The 19,547-nt window shown below is 36.0% G+C and overlaps 1 protein-coding gene across 5 annotated transcripts in view; it reads left to right on the top strand.

Moving 5' to 3' along the window:
• Window positions 1-19,139, top strand: part of LOC107045483 — a 23,719-nt gene extending 4,580 nt beyond the window's left edge. The window contains exons 2-19 of one of the 5 annotated variants that reach the window (XM_015267780.1): window positions 168-350; window positions 419-559; window positions 877-912; window positions 2,009-2,191; window positions 3,054-3,197; window positions 3,262-3,444; window positions 4,123-4,254; window positions 4,327-4,641; window positions 4,708-4,890; window positions 8,369-8,500; window positions 8,590-8,904; window positions 9,717-10,046; window positions 10,376-10,696; window positions 10,770-10,952; window positions 17,513-17,644; window positions 18,167-18,490; window positions 18,577-18,765; window positions 19,045-19,139. In XM_015267780.1, the coding sequence (XP_015123266.1) occupies window positions 168-350; window positions 419-559; window positions 877-912; window positions 2,009-2,191; window positions 3,054-3,197; window positions 3,262-3,444; window positions 4,123-4,254; window positions 4,327-4,641; window positions 4,708-4,890; window positions 8,369-8,500; window positions 8,590-8,904; window positions 9,717-10,046; window positions 10,376-10,696; window positions 10,770-10,952; window positions 17,513-17,644; window positions 18,167-18,490; window positions 18,577-18,765; window positions 19,045-19,139 (3,521 nt within the window). Of the gene's footprint in view, window positions 1-167; window positions 351-418; window positions 560-876; window positions 913-2,008; window positions 2,192-3,053; window positions 3,198-3,261; window positions 3,445-4,122; window positions 4,255-4,326; window positions 4,642-4,707; window positions 4,891-8,368; window positions 8,501-8,589; window positions 8,905-9,716; window positions 10,047-10,375; window positions 10,697-10,769; window positions 10,953-11,959; window positions 12,011-12,883; window positions 13,139-14,960; window positions 15,258-15,330; window positions 16,196-17,512; window positions 17,645-18,166; window positions 18,491-18,576; window positions 18,766-19,044 lie in introns of those variants that run through there. The other 4 variants (XM_015267782.1, XM_015267781.1, XM_015267783.2 and 1 more) reach the window with 4 other exon arrangements.
• Window positions 19,140-19,547: the final 408 nt, after the last annotated feature.

The raw sequence follows: 19,547 nt of genomic DNA, 5'->3' as shown, positions 1-19,547 counted from the left end.
GCCCCCCGATTATTTTTTTATTATATAGAGACATCACCAGCTATACAAACATAGTCCGACGATATTTCCCCCGAAAACCACTTTTTTAAAGATAAATACACAATAAAGAAAATTATAAAATTTACCAATTTAAATAAATAATTGAAAAACAAGAAATTTCTCCACAGATGCGAGAAGTTGTACGACGTGTGACAAAGTTCTTGCCGAGCTCGAGAAAATCGACGACGACACTGATACATTCGGTGTTGACTTTGTCAAAATTAATGACAAACGTTTGGCGAAACAGTATGGCATCAAGAATTTCCCAGCACTCACCTACTTCAGGGAGAAAGAGCCAATCATCTACGAAGGTACATTCCTTCATTCAAATAGCTTCTATGTACTTGAAAAGAGGTTCATGGTATGAATAATGGAATAGGTGACTTGATGGACGAGGAAAGTGTCTTGGACTTCCTTACGAGCCTCGAGGCGATGGATCTCCCGGACAGAATCGAAGAAGTCAATGCCAAAATCCTCGGAAAAATTGTAGAGGACACGGAGTTCGTTGCTGTACTCTTCTGTGAGTCAAAATCCCCCACCAAAGTCGAGAACAATCCAGTGAAAATAATAAAACCAAAAGATTTCTGTTACTTAAATTTCCATGTCCGTCCGTTTCTGTTTAAATCAATGGCTTCTGTACATGCGGAAGATATGAAATTAATCAATTGTTTTTTTTTTCATTGTTAAATCTGCATGTGGATACGTCAGGAAAAGAAACGAGGGAATGTCCTTGGATCGTGCGATTGTCGAATGAACCGTTAATGTCGCACACTTTTTCCATTTTTTTTTTCGTTTGTTGTTTCTTATGAAGATATTGTGTGTGTCTCGTCCTGACAGGTCCAAATACGGAGCGGTGCACGGGTAGCGGTTCCAGTAAGTATTCATGTTATAAAGAAAATATAATTAGGGTTTTACATGAAATTAATAATGAACAATGTGAAATAGATATTTTTTATTTATTTTTGAATAAGAGTACGCAATAAGTTTCAACACTGAGAGGAATGTCGTCATAATATCACAAAAATAATTTCTTGCGCCAAATATCTCATCTCTTGAAGATAATTTTCTTGGGATAAGAATTCCGGATAATGTGTTAGACAAATGTCAGATTTCGATGAAGTATTCATGACTTGAACATGAACATTTCACGATAAAGTGAGAATTTCTTGCCACAAGAAATCGGTTTTTTCGTGTCAGAAGATGAGAAAATGACTAAAAATATTAAAAGCTTCCATTCAGCGAATCATGAATCAGACTTTCATACTGGGCGCGTTTCGCAATCGACTTAGTAGCAGTAGCAGTACTGTAACCCTATCTAATTTCGCTTTACTGCAGCTACAGTAGTTGATTCCGAAACGCACCCACTGAATGAGTAGAGAGTTTATGCAGAGGAAAACCTCCAGATATTTTTAAAAAACCGGCGTTTACGCTCAATCGCTTCGAGTTTAAAGGGAAGCAATATCTTCTTGACCTTTTGTCAAACTTTTGTATTCTTGTCTCTTAAAGAATATTATCTCCTTTCGAAAAACGACATCTTTTCATTCAGTAACTTCCTACTTAGCCCGAAGAGCACCGATTTCTGGTCCAAAACCTACTATAAATTGATCGAATATGTATGCGATGTTTTTCGCTCAAGAAATGATTTTTGTGATTTTATGTCGATTTTTCTCTTAACCAACCAATTAGAAAATCTGCCTTGTATAGACAAAAAATTTGTTACTTATATTAATATGAAAAAAATTCATGCAAAACCTTAATTGAATGTACTATCAACGAGTAGAAAAGTAGACTGAATCCTTTTCCACTCAGCATCAGACACATGTAGATATGCACGTTTTTTTTTTTTTTTAATTTTCTATTCCGCTTGGTCGTGTCCATTCATTAAATGTGTATAGTTACCTCAATAATTTTAAATGAGGATATTGATTGAGTGGTCAGTAATACGAGTAATTGATTTGGAATGGGACAGACAAACCCGACTGTAAGAAGTGCGCAAAGGCCTTGCAAGAGTTGGAGAACATCGACGATGAGGCAGATCAGCTGGGAATTGGATTCGTCAAGATTGCGGACGAAGAACTAGCGGAGGAGTACAATCTAGGAACACTTCCGGCTCTGGTGTATTATCGGCATCAGATACCGATCATCTATGAGCGTAAGTGTCTCATATTTCTAATTCCATCAATTTTTGCTTCCGAACGGGAGCATTGCAATCCTTCGATTTTCCCAGTCTCTAATTTTGATTGGAGATGATGTAGAATGGTCTGAAACGTAAAAATACAAAGTTCCGCGACCATGTCTGTATGTGGCCACGTCCACCGCCACTTTCCCGATGGTCAATTTTTGAAAAATTGAGTAATTAAGTGGCTAAAGTAATTCCAAAAAATCTTAAATATTGCTAGATTATAGCTCTGAATGGGGACTAACGCTGGGAAAAATTTCAGCCCGATCGATCTTATAGTTTTGGAGAAAAAGCCATTCGTTTTTAAATCATTTTCCGCAAATATCTTCAAAACTAGTCGACCAATTTCAATTTTTTTGTTTTCAAAATATTCGTTTTGATGCCTTCTATCTAAATCAAAATATATATACCAGTTCATACAAAGTTTTCTAGATATTCCCGCTTTTCCGGTTTTTCATAGAAAAACTTTGTAAACACTCCAGCTTGTGCAAAAATCGAGATATCAACTTGAAATTTGGACAAAAAATATGTACACCCACTCATACGAAGTATTCGAAGCATTGAAATTTTGATAGCATTCATGGAGGTCACAGTAACCATCTCAAATTTTTGCTGCTAGTTCGTGTTGTGAAACTATAAACTTTTGTAATATTTCTGACCACTCGAAAGCCCTCCATCAATGTATTGATGGCAGAAAAAAAATAAGATATCACTCAGTGACATGCTCACTGCTACATGACGCGCTATCTATGCTCTCTGTCCCCTGCTTCTTGATGATTACAATTAACTCATTCTGTTATTCTTGAAAAATAAATGCATGGTTTTTTTGCTCCAGATGAACTGAGCAAAGAGGAAGACGTCCTCGAATGGTTGGTCTCCAACAAAAGTACTGGAGATGAGGAAGATGTTATTGAGGACGTGACAGCTAAAACCCTCAACACTCTCATCGGAAACATGGACAATCTCGTCGTCCTCTTCTGTGAGTAGCCCCTCCTAGTCGGAAATTATTAATTATTAAACATTATTAAACGTGAACATTTTAGACGACCACGGTGATGATGACTCGATGCAGGTGCTCACAGAGCTCGAGAAGATCGATGATGATCTTGACAAGCATGGAATTCAATTCGTCAAGATTGATGATGACAAAGCAGCAAAGGACTTCGGCATCGATAGTGTGCCTGCAATCGTCTACTTCGAACGACAAATTCCAAACGTTTATGATGGTAAATATGATCGACTCAAGATGATTCTGCTTTATTAGAGGGGATGCATCGAGGGGAATTCATCTCGAATGGATTTGCACGTATGAAAAAATTGAATAGAAAACCTAGCGAATTCGGTAGAAAATTCTGTTGGAATTCTATAGGATTTCTATTGTAATTCTATTGAAAAATTCTATTTGTTTTTTGCGATGATTCTATTAGATATTCGAGACACGAGAAAGCGAATAGATTTTGAATTTCTGTTCGAATTTGAGATTTTTTCTATTAGAAATTATTGGGCACAAATTTTCTAAGGTTTTTCCACTGGATTTTATTTTGTTTTGCATTACAGAATGCGAGTGAAAAAAACTTAGAAGATTGATGGCCAAGCATTCTTATAGAAAAAATCTCAAGAAAAAATTTCAAACAAAAATTTGAAATCTATTGAGTTTTTCTTATCGAATATCGAATAGAATCAGAACAAAAAATAAATGAAATTTCCCAATAGAATTCAAATAGATGTCCTATAGAAATCCCATAGAATTCCTATAGAATTCCAGTAGAATTTTCTAGCGAATTCGCTAGGTTTTCTATTGATTTTTTTCATGCGTGTGCTGATTAGATGAATTCATCTCTTTGTGTATGTCAACTTTTTTTTGGTAGTTTTGTGCTAGGTTACATTGATCTTGAATATATTAGGTGATGTTGAGAATGAGGATGAAATTCTCGAGTGGCTACTTTCTCAGTTGGAAAAGGATGAGATCGAGGATGTCACTGATGAAATGTTGGATCGTCTTGTTAAGGAAGGAAAGACCATTGCAGTACTTTTTTGTAAGTCTAATCAATCATTACCTCTGAAAATTGATTATTTAGCAATGATTGATGAGTTAAACTGATTTCTAGATGATAACAATGATCGTAAGTCCCAGCGAGTGCTTAACGAACTAGAAAACATCGACGATGAGTGTGATCAGCTCGGCATAGTCTTCGTCAAGATCGATAACGCTGAAGAGGCAGAAGAATACGGAATTGAAAAGATACCGACACTCATCTACTTCGAGAAGGGAATCCCCACGATTTATGAAGGTAACCTCGAGGATGAGGAGAAGGTACTCAAGTGGCTGGAGCAGCAGCAAGCGTCCGACCAGATCGAGGACATCACTGATGAGATGCTGGATATGGTCATTCAGAAAATGCCACATGTTGCTGTTCTATTCTGTGAGTATGTTGCCACAACTTGTCGGGGATACTTACTCATTTGATGATCATCATTCATGTTTGCAGATGATAAGAATCAGAAGAAGAGTCAGAAAATTGTGACTGAACTAGAGAACATTGATGATGACTGTGATGAACATGACATTGCATTTGTGAAAATTGACGATGATGAGGAAGCTAAGGAGTATGGAATTGATACACTGCCTGCTCTTGTTTTGTTTGAGAGGGGAATTCCTCATTTGTATGATGGTAAGAAGCAAAAAGTAATTTAAAAATATTATAGTCTACATACATGACATTCTTATCAATATTTTGGACGTCGAGGAGGATTAAATTGGTTCAATAGTTCTCGAGGTGTTCCAATAAAACGATTTTTGACAAATAGCTTTGTCTCAGAAACTGCTGGACAGATCGAGTGAAAATTTAAGACAAACGCGTGCCCCAACACTATGAGAAAAATCGACATGATATCACAAAAACCATTTCTTGAGCGAAAAACATCGCATACATATTTGATCAATTCAGTAGCGAAGCGGTAAACCGGGTTAACCCCTCACGTACGGGGTCGATGCATGGCATCATGAGAATATAAATGACCATGAGAATATAAATGATTCTCTTTGAAATTAATTATTTCGAAAACTATGGAATTTAACTCAACCAAGCAAATAACAACGAAAAGAGGAAAACTGTAGCTTCAATTACATATCGGTTTCATAATTTTCCGTTGATTAGAAGTCATTACATTCTAGTTGTATTGAGCGTGCTCCATGCTTGGAAACAAAAGGGCCCCGTCCATGAGGGGTCAAGTTGATTATAGCTATTGGCCAGTTTTTGACGAATATCTCGGAATTTAAAAAAGAGTGTTGGGATTCACCGATGATGCGTCTATCATCCAAGATCACACTCACCCTATGTTTATACACAGTCACACTGACATACACAATCACAATACTTGACCTGAAGCCTAGCCCAAAACTGTATCATTAGTCTGGTCAAATATACCGTACTCGGCAGACGTGCCTTACACGATCTCACTCAGCGTGTCACTCATTCCTTCCTACCACTAGGATTCTCAACAGGTTATGGGCCCAGGTCAACGCCTGGATGAAGTAATATGAGTTGGGCCGCGATTGAAAAAAGAGTTAAGTCTGTGCTAGTTCTCCTGTTACTGTTCTCCTGTCCTGTGTTATTCTCCTGTGAGCATGTGCAGAGAAAAATCGGTTCGGGAGTAACGAAAGCCATCGTATCTGCGGAATCAGGTGAAACTACCAAGTTTGCGGTGTGTGTCGTCCACGAGGTGTGAACGTGACCACCAGCTAAGTTAAAGGAGTGCGGAATCACGTGAAACTACAAAAGGGTTGTCTGTTCGGAGAGGAACGGATGCCTTCAAGTCTGCGAAATCAGGTGAAACTATTGGGTCTGCGCAATCAGGTGAAACTACGGAGGTGTGTCTTTGTTCACCGGAAGTGGAGGTTTTCTGGTCTGAGGACATACAACGATGGTTGTCTCGTATCGTTTTCGGCTTTTCGTTAGCCATGCGGATGCAAAAACGATTGGGACAAATGGACTTAGAGTGTTCTATGTGATGCGTGGGTAGTGCAGCGGGTCGGAGCATCAGCCGGTTTGGGGCATAGACACTCGCCACCTTAGCTCTTCATTCCAACCGTTTGCGTGCATTAGGATTAGCACCAGCAACGGGGAAGAATTAAAACGGACAATGAAGTGATAAATGATTGGGACAATTATATGGGATTATATGGGATCGTTTTGGAAAAGGACACGAGAAAACTGTTGAGATAAGTTTGTGAGAAGGCGAGAAAATCAACAAGCGCTGGTGTTTAACAGTGTTCAGAGCGCTCAAGGCTACCAAACATCAGTTATTGTGGTTCGTGTTTCTGAGCGGTGAGGAATTATTCAGTTTAGGAAAGGGACATAAAATGTTTTGACCGTGTGTTGACAGTTTCTATTGCTAACTCGAAAACTGTCAGCAAAGATGAACATCTCATCGAGAGAGGAACGATCGTTTTTGCCGAAGATAATTCCATGAAAATTTTTTTCTTGCCATGGAATTGCCGTTCAGGGGAAGCAGCAGCCCTTCAAGGGTGATATGGAGAAGCAGCCTGCAGGCTAAACTATGGGCATGCTCCTGATACGTGTCTTATTCAAAGCACGCAACTGATCACCGTTGAGGGGAAGCATCGGAGAGAACAACGATGATCAGCTGCTTGCATAGACATGAGGACAACAACGGGGCATTGAAGACACTCTTGGATGCATTCCTTCAACTCTCATTGACCATCAAGAACACACAATAGAAATATCATCTCATCGGAATTGAGGGGAAGTCGTTACCTCAAACGTAAACAACGCCGATTTTCTCCATCGGATTAGAATTGAGGGGAAGTACCTGTGTCCAGTGTGAGACTGCCTAGTGTTTACAGTATTGAACTTCGGGATAGGAATCGAGTACAATGAATAAACGACAACTAATAACGGATAAGGTTCAACAGTATAAACAGTTTTTTCATGCATTCGCCATTGAGGGGAAGTGATCCTGTAATCTGTTTCAAATTGGCTTGTTTTCATATAATGCGAGATTATTTGTATCGAAAAAGTAACTGTACCATTTAGTAGTACATCCGTCCACATTTTCTTAGTTCTAAACTCATAGAAAACAATATATGTCAACGCACACATACAGGTATGATGACGACACATCATCGTTGAGGGGAAGTGTTGGGATTCACCGATGATGCGTCTATCATCCAAGATCACACTCACCCTATGTTTATACACAGTCATACTGACATACACAATCACAATACTTGACCTGAAGCCTAGCCCAAAACTGTATCATTAGTCTGGTCAAATATACCGTACTCGGCAGACGTGCCTTACACGATCTCACTCAGCGTGTCACTAATTCCTTCCTACCACTAGGATTCCCAACAGATAGAAAATTTTTTGTTATAACGTTTTTTGTAGGGTCAATTAAGGGCTATAAAAAGGTCATGAAAAAAATTTTACTATCTCTCTTAAATTCCAAGATATTCATCAAAAACTGACCAAAAGTCAAAATCAACTTAACTCGGTTTACTGCTTCGCTACTGAATTTATGGTAGGTTTTGGACCAGAAGTCGGTGCTCTTCGGGCTAAGTAGGAAGTTACTGAATAAAAAGATGTCGTTTTTCGAAAGGAGATAATATTCCTTAAAAGACAAGAATAGTTTGACAAAAGGTCAAGAAGATATTGCTTCCCTCTAAACTCGAAGCGATTGAGCATAAACTCTCTACTCATTCAGTATGAAAGTCTGATTCATGATTCACTGAATGGAAGCTTTTAATATTTTTAGTCATTTTCTCATCTTCTGACACGAAAAAACCGATTTCTTGTGGCAAGAAATTCTCACTTTATCATGAAATGTTCATCTTCAAGTCATGAACACTTTACCGAAATCGCACATTGTCTGACACATTATCCGGAATTCTTATCCTAAGAAATTTATCCTCAAGAGCGCAAGAAATTGGTTTTATGATATTATAACGATATTTCTCTCAGTCAACAACCCCAACAATGTGTCGAAATTTTCGATTACTAGTAACAATGATTGTGGTGTTATCAATGCAATTGTGAGAACGTGTTGACCTAGACCCCGAGAAATTCACTCAAAAGTATCATTTTTTTTGTTTTATGACATTCTAATAATTCTATCTGAACGTTCTAGGTGATTTAATGAATGAAGATCAACTTTTGGGTTGGCTTCTTCACCAGAAAAAGCACCGTGAGATCCCTGAAGTCACAGACGAAATGATGGAGAAGCTCATCGAGAACACAGAGTACCTTGCTGTTCTGTTTTGTAAGTAATCTGATGTAAGTCTCCATGACGCGTTGATCCTCTAAGGATCCCTGAACCCTAACTAATTGGAATTGTCTCGATATTGGCAGATGATAAGGAGGACAAACAGAATATGAGGATCTTGAATGAATTAGAGAACATTGACGATGAACTTGAAAAAGAGGGCATCGTCATTCTGAGGATTGATAATGACGCGGAGGCCAAAGAATACGGCATCGATCATCTTCCGACGTTGATCTACTTCGAGGACAAAATCCCAGCGATTTACGAGGGAGATTTGCTGAACGAGGATGATGTCCTTGAATGGCTGATTGAGCAGAAGAATACGGCGACAATTGAGGAGGTCACTGATGAAATCCTTACAGATCTGATTGAAGAACACGAATACGTCGTTGTCTTCTTCAGTGAGTCCCATGCATATCTATTAATTCAACCTCAAGATGAATATTTGCTGAAAATTTCTCAACCTAAAGATGTATTCAACAAGAACTTGGGGGAGAGTGGGACAATAAGAATAAGAAAAAGTTGACAAAAAAAATATTCGGTAAAAATTTTTTTTTTGCTTGAATTGCATCAAACAGTCGTTTTTTGTGTCATTTTGCCCCACTCTCCCACACATGAAAAAGTTCAATAGAAAATCTAGCGAAATCGTTAGAAAATTCTATTGGAATTCTATAAGAATTCTATAGGGTTTCTATAAAATTTCGATTAGAATACTATTGAAAAATTCTATTTGTTTTTTTACGCAGATTCTATTAGATATTCGATGAGAAAAAGTCAATAGATCTCGAATTTCTTGTCAGATTTTTCTCCTGAGATTTTTTCTATTAAAATTATTGGACACAAATTTTCTAAGTTTTTTCCGCTGCATTTTGTTTTATTTTGCATTACAGAATCCGAGCGGAAAAAACTTAGAAAATTGATGTTCAAGCATTCTTATAGAAAACATCTCAAGAGAAAATTTCAAACAAAAATTCGCAATCTATTGACTTTTTCTTATCGAATATCCAATAGAATCAGCGCAAAAAACACAGAATTTTTTAATAGAATTTCAATAGAAATGTTATAGAAACCCCATAGAATTCCTATAGAATTCCAATAGAATTTTTTGGCGAATTTGCTAGGTTTTCTATTGAATTTTTTCATGCGTGCCCCTACCTAAAAATCAAATTAACGCCTCTCAATTCTATCAATGATGAATTTATGAATTCTGCAGGTGGTCGTTGCGATGAAGGAGGTGAATGCGAAACTGTCTTGAAAGAGCTGGAAAACATTGATGACGAACTAGATGAAACTGGCATCATCTTCGTTACAACCGAGGATCTCGGAGTAGCAAAAAAACACGGAATCAAGCCCCTCCCGGCACTCGCATTCTTTAGAAATAAGGAGCCACTAGTCTACAGTGGAGACCTCGAGGACGAGGATGAAGTTCTCTCTTGGCTGACTGATGAGAACACTCTAGAGATCCCTGGAAAGATCGAGGAAGTCAACGCTAAAATGTTGGAGAACATTCTTGATGAAAATGATCATGTTGTTGTATTCTTTTGTAAGTATTTAAAACACTTTAAATAATTAAAGGATGGTATTCGCGTTTCGCTAGAAAATTTAAAAAAAATTTCTTTTCCTTCACTAGCAAAGAAAAATCTATTAATCTATTCGATTAAATTGCAAGCCAATAACCGGAACTAGATATTGAAAAAATAAATACGTAAATAAATACGTAACGTTTTTGGCCACCATCACATTCAGCACATCATTCGCCAGATCCCCAAATGTTTTGAGAAATATCATTTTTCCAAAAAAACATACATGATATTCTTAATCATTGATGAATCTTCAATTCATGGCTTAATAATTGACATCTCATTTTTTTAGATAAAGAGGGAGACAAGAAGAGTCACAAAATCCTCCAAGAACTGGAGAACATCGACGACGAGTGTGAAGAAGAGGACATTGATTTCGTCAAAATTTCTGACGAAGGAATCGAGAAGGAGTATGATCTCCCTGGACTGCCAGCCCTTGCATTTTATCGTCACAAATTTCGACAGATTTACACTGGAGACATGATGCATGAAGAGGCTATTCTCGATTGGGTATTAGAGCTTCGGCGATCGACTCCAGATGTTATCGAGAATGTCGACAGGAAAACCCTTCAAGTATTAATTAACGATGTAGAACACCTCGCTGTATTTTTCTGTGAGTCCTTTTGATCGGAAAGCTTTCAGGATGATCAATGATGAGATGTTATGAATTTTTTTGTGCATTATAGATGATGAACATGATGAAACGTGTCGTGAAATTCTCGACGAATTGGAAACAATCGATGATGACACTGACAAATATGGGATTCAATTTGTCAAATCAAACGACGCTAAACTCGCTGCTGAAATTGGTATTTTCTCGTTTCCAGCGCTAGTTTATTACGAGACTGGTGTACCCATCATGTACGACGGTAAGAGTGTAAAGAATTATCATTTGTTGGATATTAGGAGTGAAGTGGTTGAACCAGATAGACTAGGTGGATTTTATGCATCTTTTTCAATGTACAATGATATTCCACGAATGAAAAAATTTAATAGAAAAACCTAGCGGATTCGTGAGAAAATTTTATTGGATTTTTATTAAACTTTCAATTTCAATTTTTCTATGTCACTTATTCTATTAAGATATTTTCTATAGAACTTGGTCGGCTCAATTTTTCCACGTTTTTTGTTTGATTTTCTTGAAGAGAAAAATGAAAAATATAATGAAAAAAACTTGGAAAATTTGAGCCGAGGAAATTCTACAGAAAATATTTCAATAGAATAAGTTATATAGAAAAATCAAATTCTATTGACTGTTGTATTGAATATTTTTTATTGAACATGTCAATAGAATCGGCCAAAAACTAATAGAAAGTTCAATAGAAATCCAATAGAAATTTCTAACGAATTCGCTAGGATTTTCTGTTGAATTTTTTCGTGCGTGTCATGATGAGTGGAGGAAAAAATGGTTTGTGACACTTACGCGAATGCACAATTACCAATAATTTCCAATTAGATTCATTCTGTTTTATCACTTCACAACTGATTTGAATTACAGAAAAATATCTTGTGTTTTCGATATTTGTTCCTTCCATGAAAGCATGCCCATCCCACTCTTTTGTGCGAGGGAGCTAAGTATTTTCCAACTCAGAAAAATACAATTGAAAAATGACATTCCTAATATGATAAGTCATTAGTCAAGTGGTAAATCATTTTGTCAATTATTACTTATTTTGGAAACACACAGTTTTAAAAAGGAAATGTCAAAATACATTTTCCCGCCAATATCAATCGTTGTCGAGATAGTTCATTATCTCTTTACCACTTAACTATTGAACTTAAATTATAAAAAAAGTTCAAGATTAATAGAAATCATTGATAAAATCAATTGAATAAATTACTCTATATATGTGTGCGTGTTGTCTGACTTTTATAGGTAATCTTAAGAACGAGGACAAAGTTCTGGAATGGCTAATCGAGCAAAAAAGTAAGAAAACATGTAGAATGATGTTAATTATAACGGGTGTACTATTCTTTGTTACTTTAATATCAATCGTAACTACTGATTTACCGTTATACAGAAACAGTAATAATGTCCATAAAGCGTAATATGCCGTGCCCACGCGTACGCATTGACCAATTGTGATAGCACAAATACTTGATCGAACATTTTCAATCTAGCTCATTGCATTTTTGTTGACTATAATCTGCTTTGTACATTTTTTTTCTATTTTTTTTCTGGTTATACATACAATAATTTATATAGGGATAACTAACAATTGTTGTCTTTTTTTATTCAAAAACATTCAAGAATTTGAACGCATTTTTTGTGTTATATTACATTGACTAATTTAATGTGTAGTAATTCGAAATGATAAAGGTTCCTGGTAATTGATATTCATGTTCATCCCTTAATTGTTGAATTAAACATATAGTTGACCCTTTGCTCCAGTGAGATAATTAAAATGGTTGGAATAATTAAATAATTAATTTATACTGCAGTAGTGAGTTACAAAATAGAATCTCTTTTAGATTCTAAGATATTTTCAAAAAATTGCTTCACTACTGATATATTATTTCATTGAATTCTTTATCTGTCTCTACTTCTATCGCATGTCGTTGGCGCCTCATTTCGCTTGCTAAAAAATAATTATAATGTTGTTTAAAATAAAACATAGGAGCATAATTTATATTCAACTAGCGGAATGGGCACACCTCCAGCGGCTGTTTCAAGTTCATTAGTTCTAAAATAAATTCATTGGATTTTTTTCGGGAAAGAACGCGCATCGGGAAATTATTGCATTTTTTTAAATCGAGAAACGTGTCGTTTTTACCACAAATGGTTAATCTTGATACACAGGTAATGATGATGGCGACGAAGACGATAGTAATGAAAACGGTGATGATGATGATGATGAAAATAATGAAAATATTGATAATGAAAGTGACAAAGATGAAGATGATGATGATGATGATGATGATGATGATGATGATGATGATGATGATGATGATGATGATGATGATGATGAAAATGATGACGAAGACAATGATGATGAAGATGATGATGATGATGACGAAGAGCAGCGGAAAGCCCTCAAGAAAATCCTTGAAAAAGGTAAACGAGAAGACCTTGGCACCCCTGGGACGAATGAAATGACAATGATGAGAGCAAAAAAAAACAAAATGAGAAATCGAATAATAATCCATGATAACTGACGATAACCTAAAATTCATTGAGACGGAAGACTCGTTAGTAGGTATACCCACCATGGATCAGACAGTCGAGGTCGAGTCACTTAGCAATTTTATGCGTGGCCATTTATACGTTTTTATGTTCAGTCTCTAGTTTTAGATTTTTAGTATCGTGAGGACAATATATCCACTCCGCTGGGCGAGCATTATTTTTGTCATTCCCGTCGGCTTTCTGGAGGGCGTACACCACTATTTTTATATTTGATATGTGTGATGATTCGAGAGCTTTAGCCCGATATTTTGCAATATGTAAAAGTGAAGTCAATAGTGAAGTTAATTTTGTTTTGTTAAGGGGAGACTATATGAGTATTAAAAGTCGTGGGATATTGGAGTGAGATTTCTTATGCATTGAAGATCGATTATATATGTGTAAAAACGAATGATTAGTGCAAAAAAATTAATTGTTTATTGCTCGTTTGCTCCGCAGACGATTAAAATATTAAAAATAATCCAGGGCTTCCAATTTTTGAGCTACAGAGGTTTTTTTTTCAAAATAAAAAAAAGTGTACAATACCAATTACGAATTGGGTTTCGTGAAATTCGACTCCTGCGCAGCTAATTTCGTTTTGTTTAATATAAAAATTTGCGACATTCATGGAAAATAAGCAGAAAAATTATCCTTAAAATATTAAAAATATATTTTCGATTCTTTCAGAAATATTTTTCGGGCTACATCACATGAATGGTGCAATTTTTTATTAAAATAATAACGAAATTAACTGTGTAGGAGCTGAATTTCAAACAACTAATTCGTAATTGTTAGTGCACTTATTTTTCCAAAAATTTTGATAAAAAAAAACCTCTGTAGCTAAAAAATTAGAAGCCCTGGACTATTTTTAACATTTTAAGCGTTTGCAGAGTAAACGAACAATAAACAATTAGTTTTTTCGCATTCATTATTCGTTTTTAGAAATACGTAATCGATCTTCAATGTTTGAGAAATCTCATTCCAATAGCCCGCGACTTTTAAAACTCATAGTAGTCTCCCCTGAAATTTTGAACTCTCTCGATGATGGGCAATTTTCGGATGAAAGGTCATGGCTTTTTTGTTGGTAAATAAATTCTCTACAAAAGCGATCTTCAGACATTTTCTCGTAGAATCAACATGTTTTTTTAACAAATACGAAATTGACAATGACTTTTCTGGAAATTCCACGTCTTGCGCCAAAAAAAAATTTTCTTCGTGTCTCGTCAAGTATTTAATTATCTCAGAAATTATTGGGTTTACAAAAAAATGTTGGAGTAGACTTTTGTAGCGAATTTTCTCAACTATAAAAAAGGACTTTAAACATTGTCTCTTAAATCCAACAATTCCCGAGATGCTCCCCAGAAAATGATTCTCAAAGGGAAATTCTCCGATTTCGCTACTGAAAAAAAAAAATTGAAAAAATTTGCCTTCTCTCAGGATCATCCACACATCACTCCTCTTCTCACCAGCTTCTCCGTAAAAGTTCACGTAAATAATGCGTAGAATAATAGCATAGAGCGCCCTAACAATTTTCACACTTTAACGCCCAGAAACTCAAAAAAACTGCACGTGTGCCTTTTTGCCAAGTCATTCCAACTAACTCCTCATCGATAATTAACGTCCCCTCACCCTCCTCGTTTAACTCCGTGCGTAAAAAAATTTAAAAAAAAGAAAAACTGTGCCACTACAAATATTCTGTTTTATTTGCTTGACCCAGGCGACGGCTGTTTCTACATTGGAATGGGTGGTAAAAGCGCGAAACCCACGATACCCTCCTATGAGCCCTACCAGTGCTGTCGCGCAAACGTCCCGAGTCCAACCAAGATAGCCAAGGTCAACCGTGTCACTCAACAAACAACGAAGGTATCATCGCGCAGTACCAAGACACCAGTCCCCCCGGCCCTCAAACAAATAAACAAACTCACCCCGAAGGATACTAAAAAAAATATGAAAACCGCCAGTGATTCGACTACCGGTAAAGCTACCAAGGGCAAGAGAGGATTTTTTGGAAGCGGTAACTATTAAAAAAAACAACAACAAAAAGAATTGCCCAAAAAATGGAAAATGAGGAGAAAAACATGTTGCAGTTGTCGCTGGCTTACCCTACCTCATTAAGATCTGATTCAGACGTATTCCACTATCTGATGGAGGAGTTTATGAGTAGCAACAATTTCCACTTCCGGTTTATCGATGAGAATAATTCAGCCCGGGGAATAGGGGGTCAGATATATTCATTTATTTTATCATTTTCATTCGTTCTTCGTCGCCCAGTCATTATCGCAAGCATGATGATTCGATAGAAATGAAAGAAAAGAAGGGAAAAAATTGACAGATTTAAAAAAATGTTAAATATGAGTTTTGGGTTTTGAAGGATCATTTACAATATTTTGTGAAATATCGTTGCACTAATTCATGCATTATCAAATATTCGATATCACAATTTTATGCATTAATATTAAACTATTCACGCCATTTAATATTTCGTCTCAATTGTGAAATTCTCAATTCGTGTCTTGAGCGCATTTTTTTCATATTCCGCATTTTTTGTTTTGAGAAGAAAATAGATGTTGATTAATGTAATAAACAGCCGCTGTACCGTCCAATTTTTATGCTAAAATTATTAATTAAATGATTGAAATGGTGAGAAGCATGGATGCTACAGCTATTTCTAACAACAACGCCTGAGTTACTTATTTTCTCTCCGTTAAAGTCCATAACAAATTATCATTATCATAAATCGTTTGAACATGAGCATTCACATGTATTGCAAACTTTAAGTCAAGACATTTATACGAATGTATATATAAAATATATATTTATATATGAATTTGTTGGAACTATTAATTTATTCTACTTGTAAATGTAAATTGTACAGCGGTTTTTGGTGAAGAAGGTCAACTGTTTGATGTACGGAGAAAAAATTTCAATAAAATAAAGAAAAGGAAAAGAGAATATTCAACGTTTTGTGAAGTAATCCTAGATTTTTTTCATTTCGGAGCTGGAGCCTTGCATAGCCATTCCAGAACGGTCCTATCTACAATTATGCAGCCATGTCTATTTACTTCATTCATATTATTCAATTTGTTGATTTTTCATTGTTCGTTATGGGAAATTAATATTAATTTGATGGAACAAAATGGAGAACCATTCATGGAATTAAAAAATATGAAATTGAGAATATAATTCGGTGAGTGAATAGAACAGGTAAGAGATTCCTGCACATAACTAGGAGAGAGTGGGGCAAAATGAAATAGTCGAAAATATGACTGTTTAACGGAATTCAAGCAAACAAAATTTTTTTTCATTATTGGGAGTACGGATTAGAATAATAATTTTCTATTCTACTGAATAAATGGATATTTTGACAGGAGAAGATTTTGTCAATGGATTGATTGAAATGAAAATGAAACAATAAAATTCAAAGTCTAGAGGAAGGCCCAGGGGGAGACCCAGATTGGGAAAAAGGAAAAATGTCATGCTGAATTTCAATCGAATGAAAAAAATTGTAATCTGCCTAATCTAATCATTTCAATTGTAATCAATTGAATTATAAGACGAATAAAACATTATTATTCTCATCAGTACTTCCAATAATAAAAAAAGTTGGTAAACAAAAGTTAATAAAAAAATTATCTGTTGCTTGAATTGCGTCAAATAGTCGTTTTACGACTGTTTCATTGTATCCCGCTATGTCATGTTGCCCCAGCCTCCCCTACTTGTTGACATTGTGATATTTCCAAAATTCCTCCCACAATATTGACATTTTTGGTGCAAATCATGATGAGATCATTACTCTTTTTATATGAGCTTTTGCAAATTTTTTGAAATCTTTACAACTCGTTCATTATAATTACGAATGGATAAATTGTTTGATTGCACCTCTAATGGATTTATATTTTTAAAAGAAATTCATGCACTGAAAAGCAGATGCTCAATTTACTATCAAGAAAAAAAATACACGAAATACTTGTTGATTCGGGTTAAAATTAGACAAAAATGAAGAGCCTTTAGGATTGATCTGAGGAAATTCTTACAAAAAAGTCCATAGTCAGGATTTTAATTATCCACCAATTGATGAAACCGATAATTTTGTTGTTCTGAACTACATTTTCTTCCTTCGCACTTGAAATTCATTGATAGTTCATGTAAAAAAAATGTTATTGATGAATTCTCTCTCAAAATTCAAAGTATAATTCTTCATCAGCCCTTAAACCGAATTCATCATTTAAAATTCAATGGCATCCCCTAAATTAAATTCCAAAAACCCAGGAAATCTCTTGGACGAATCCGAAGTTCTTGACTGGATGACAAAGCAGAGGAATGATGCGAGTATCGAAAAGATAAATCGCGAGCAGTTGCAGAAGTACATCGAGACGAAAGAGTTCTTAGCCGTAGTCTTCTGTAAGTCTCTCACAAAAGACATGTAATCACCCAAAAAACATCATAAGGACAAATCAACACTTGCTCATGATATTTTACATTTTTTTGAGATTTTTTATTTATTTTTTGGGGATGAATCATCCTTAGGAGGCGTTTTGTTCCTATTTTAGGATCTTCTATCATTTCTTGACGTAAATAAACTCTAGATTCCAGTTAAAGGATTAACTAATCCTGTTCCCGAGTCTAGAAATAAATTATTTCATGCTTTAAACGAATTATTATTTATTCATTTATTTATTTATTTGAGCATTTTATCGATGCCCCGGAGTAAGAATGCACGCCCTAAGGGCAAATACAAGATTATTACATGATATGAACCAAAAAAAAAAACCATAAGGCACATACAAAAAGTAGTATAACATTATTCTTGGTTTTTAACACAAAAGGAAACAAATCTCAGAGAGGGGTGAAATACACTAAGCAGGTGTTTATTGACTCTCCTTTTTGTTATATGATGCACTCATCGTTCACCGAAAATTCTAGACAAAGAGGAGGATCCGGAAAGTCCCCGGATCCTCCGTCACATCGAGCTGATCGACGACGAGGCAGCAGAATACGGAATAAAAATAGTACAGATGGGAGATCGTCTGATGGCAAAAAAATATGGCTTCAGAAATCCCCCGGGTATTACGTACTTCCGGAAGGGGAAGTACATAAATTACGACGGTGATATTGACGATGAGGAGGAGATCCTCGATTGGTTGACGAATCCGGAGAATATGGAATTGACTGATCACATTGAGAGGATCAATCGAAAAATGTTCGATAAGATACGACAGACAAACGACTACGTCGCTGTCTTTCTTTGTAAGTACAAATTAATTGATTTTGTGATTGATGTGTTATTCTTCAATTCTAATTATCCTAATTTAATCCGAAACACATGCGGATAGACAGCAAAGAATGCAAACAATGCAGTCGAGTGCTTAGTGAAATTGAGCACATTGATGACGAGGCGGATCATGCTGGCATAAATTTCGTTAAGATCGACGACAAACAATTAGCGAAGGAGTTTGGAGTCTTCGCCCTCCCAGCGATTTTATTCTTCAGGATGGGGTCCAAGGAACCCGTCATCTACGCTGGTAATTATACTACTACTACTGCTAATTGAGTTTCACATGAGATACATAGCAAAATTGAATGTCTGAATAACGACGTTTTACGGACAGTGTGATGACATAGTATATTTCGTCATTAGGGCGAAATTCATTAGCTCATATGATTGCAGCTCTCGCCTTCGGCTCGGTCTGCAAACTCATGTTCGCCAGAAAAGTTCCTCACGATCTAGTGTCGAACCATTTAGACCTTATGACGAAAAAAATTTTTTTTTAATTTTATTTTTTTTGTCATAACGGCTGTAGGGAGAGATTCAGGGATGCTACGCGTCCGTCTTACCGCTGGAATGACAAAAAGAGAATTTGGCGCGGTGCTGTGGACGCGAGTAACGAAGGGTTAATTTGCTATTGAAGGTCATGCGCGGCTGTGACACGCCGGTGGGCAACGAATAAGTCAGACTCATTGAGAAAATAAAATTTCTAATGGAATTCATTTTTAGTAATAATTCCAAAGATGACATGGATTAGGGGAGGGTGGGGCAAAACGGCCCCCCTTCAATTGTCAATAACTTGTGAATGACATTGTGAAAATTCCCAGTTTCAACTTCATTTTGAAGATAATTTTTCATTCTTCAAAACGAGCTCTAACTCATCCCAATCGGATTATTGAATCGNTCCCAGTTTCAACTTCATTTTGAAGATAATTTTTCATTCTTCAAAACGAGCTCTAACTCTTCCCAATCGGATTATTGAATCGAAAAATATTGACGATTGAACAGGGACCGTTTTGCCCCATCCTCCCCTACATA

The sequence above is a fragment of the Diachasma alloeum genome, unplaced genomic scaffold (assembly GCF_001412515.2).
Source record: "Diachasma alloeum isolate Michigan unplaced genomic scaffold, Dall2.0 Dall_scaffold_00948, whole genome shotgun sequence".
Lineage (NCBI taxonomy): Eukaryota > Metazoa > Arthropoda > Insecta > Hymenoptera > Braconidae > Diachasma > Diachasma alloeum.
Note: the sequence above shows the minus strand (reverse complement) of the source record. Positions and strands in the feature narration are given on the sequence as shown.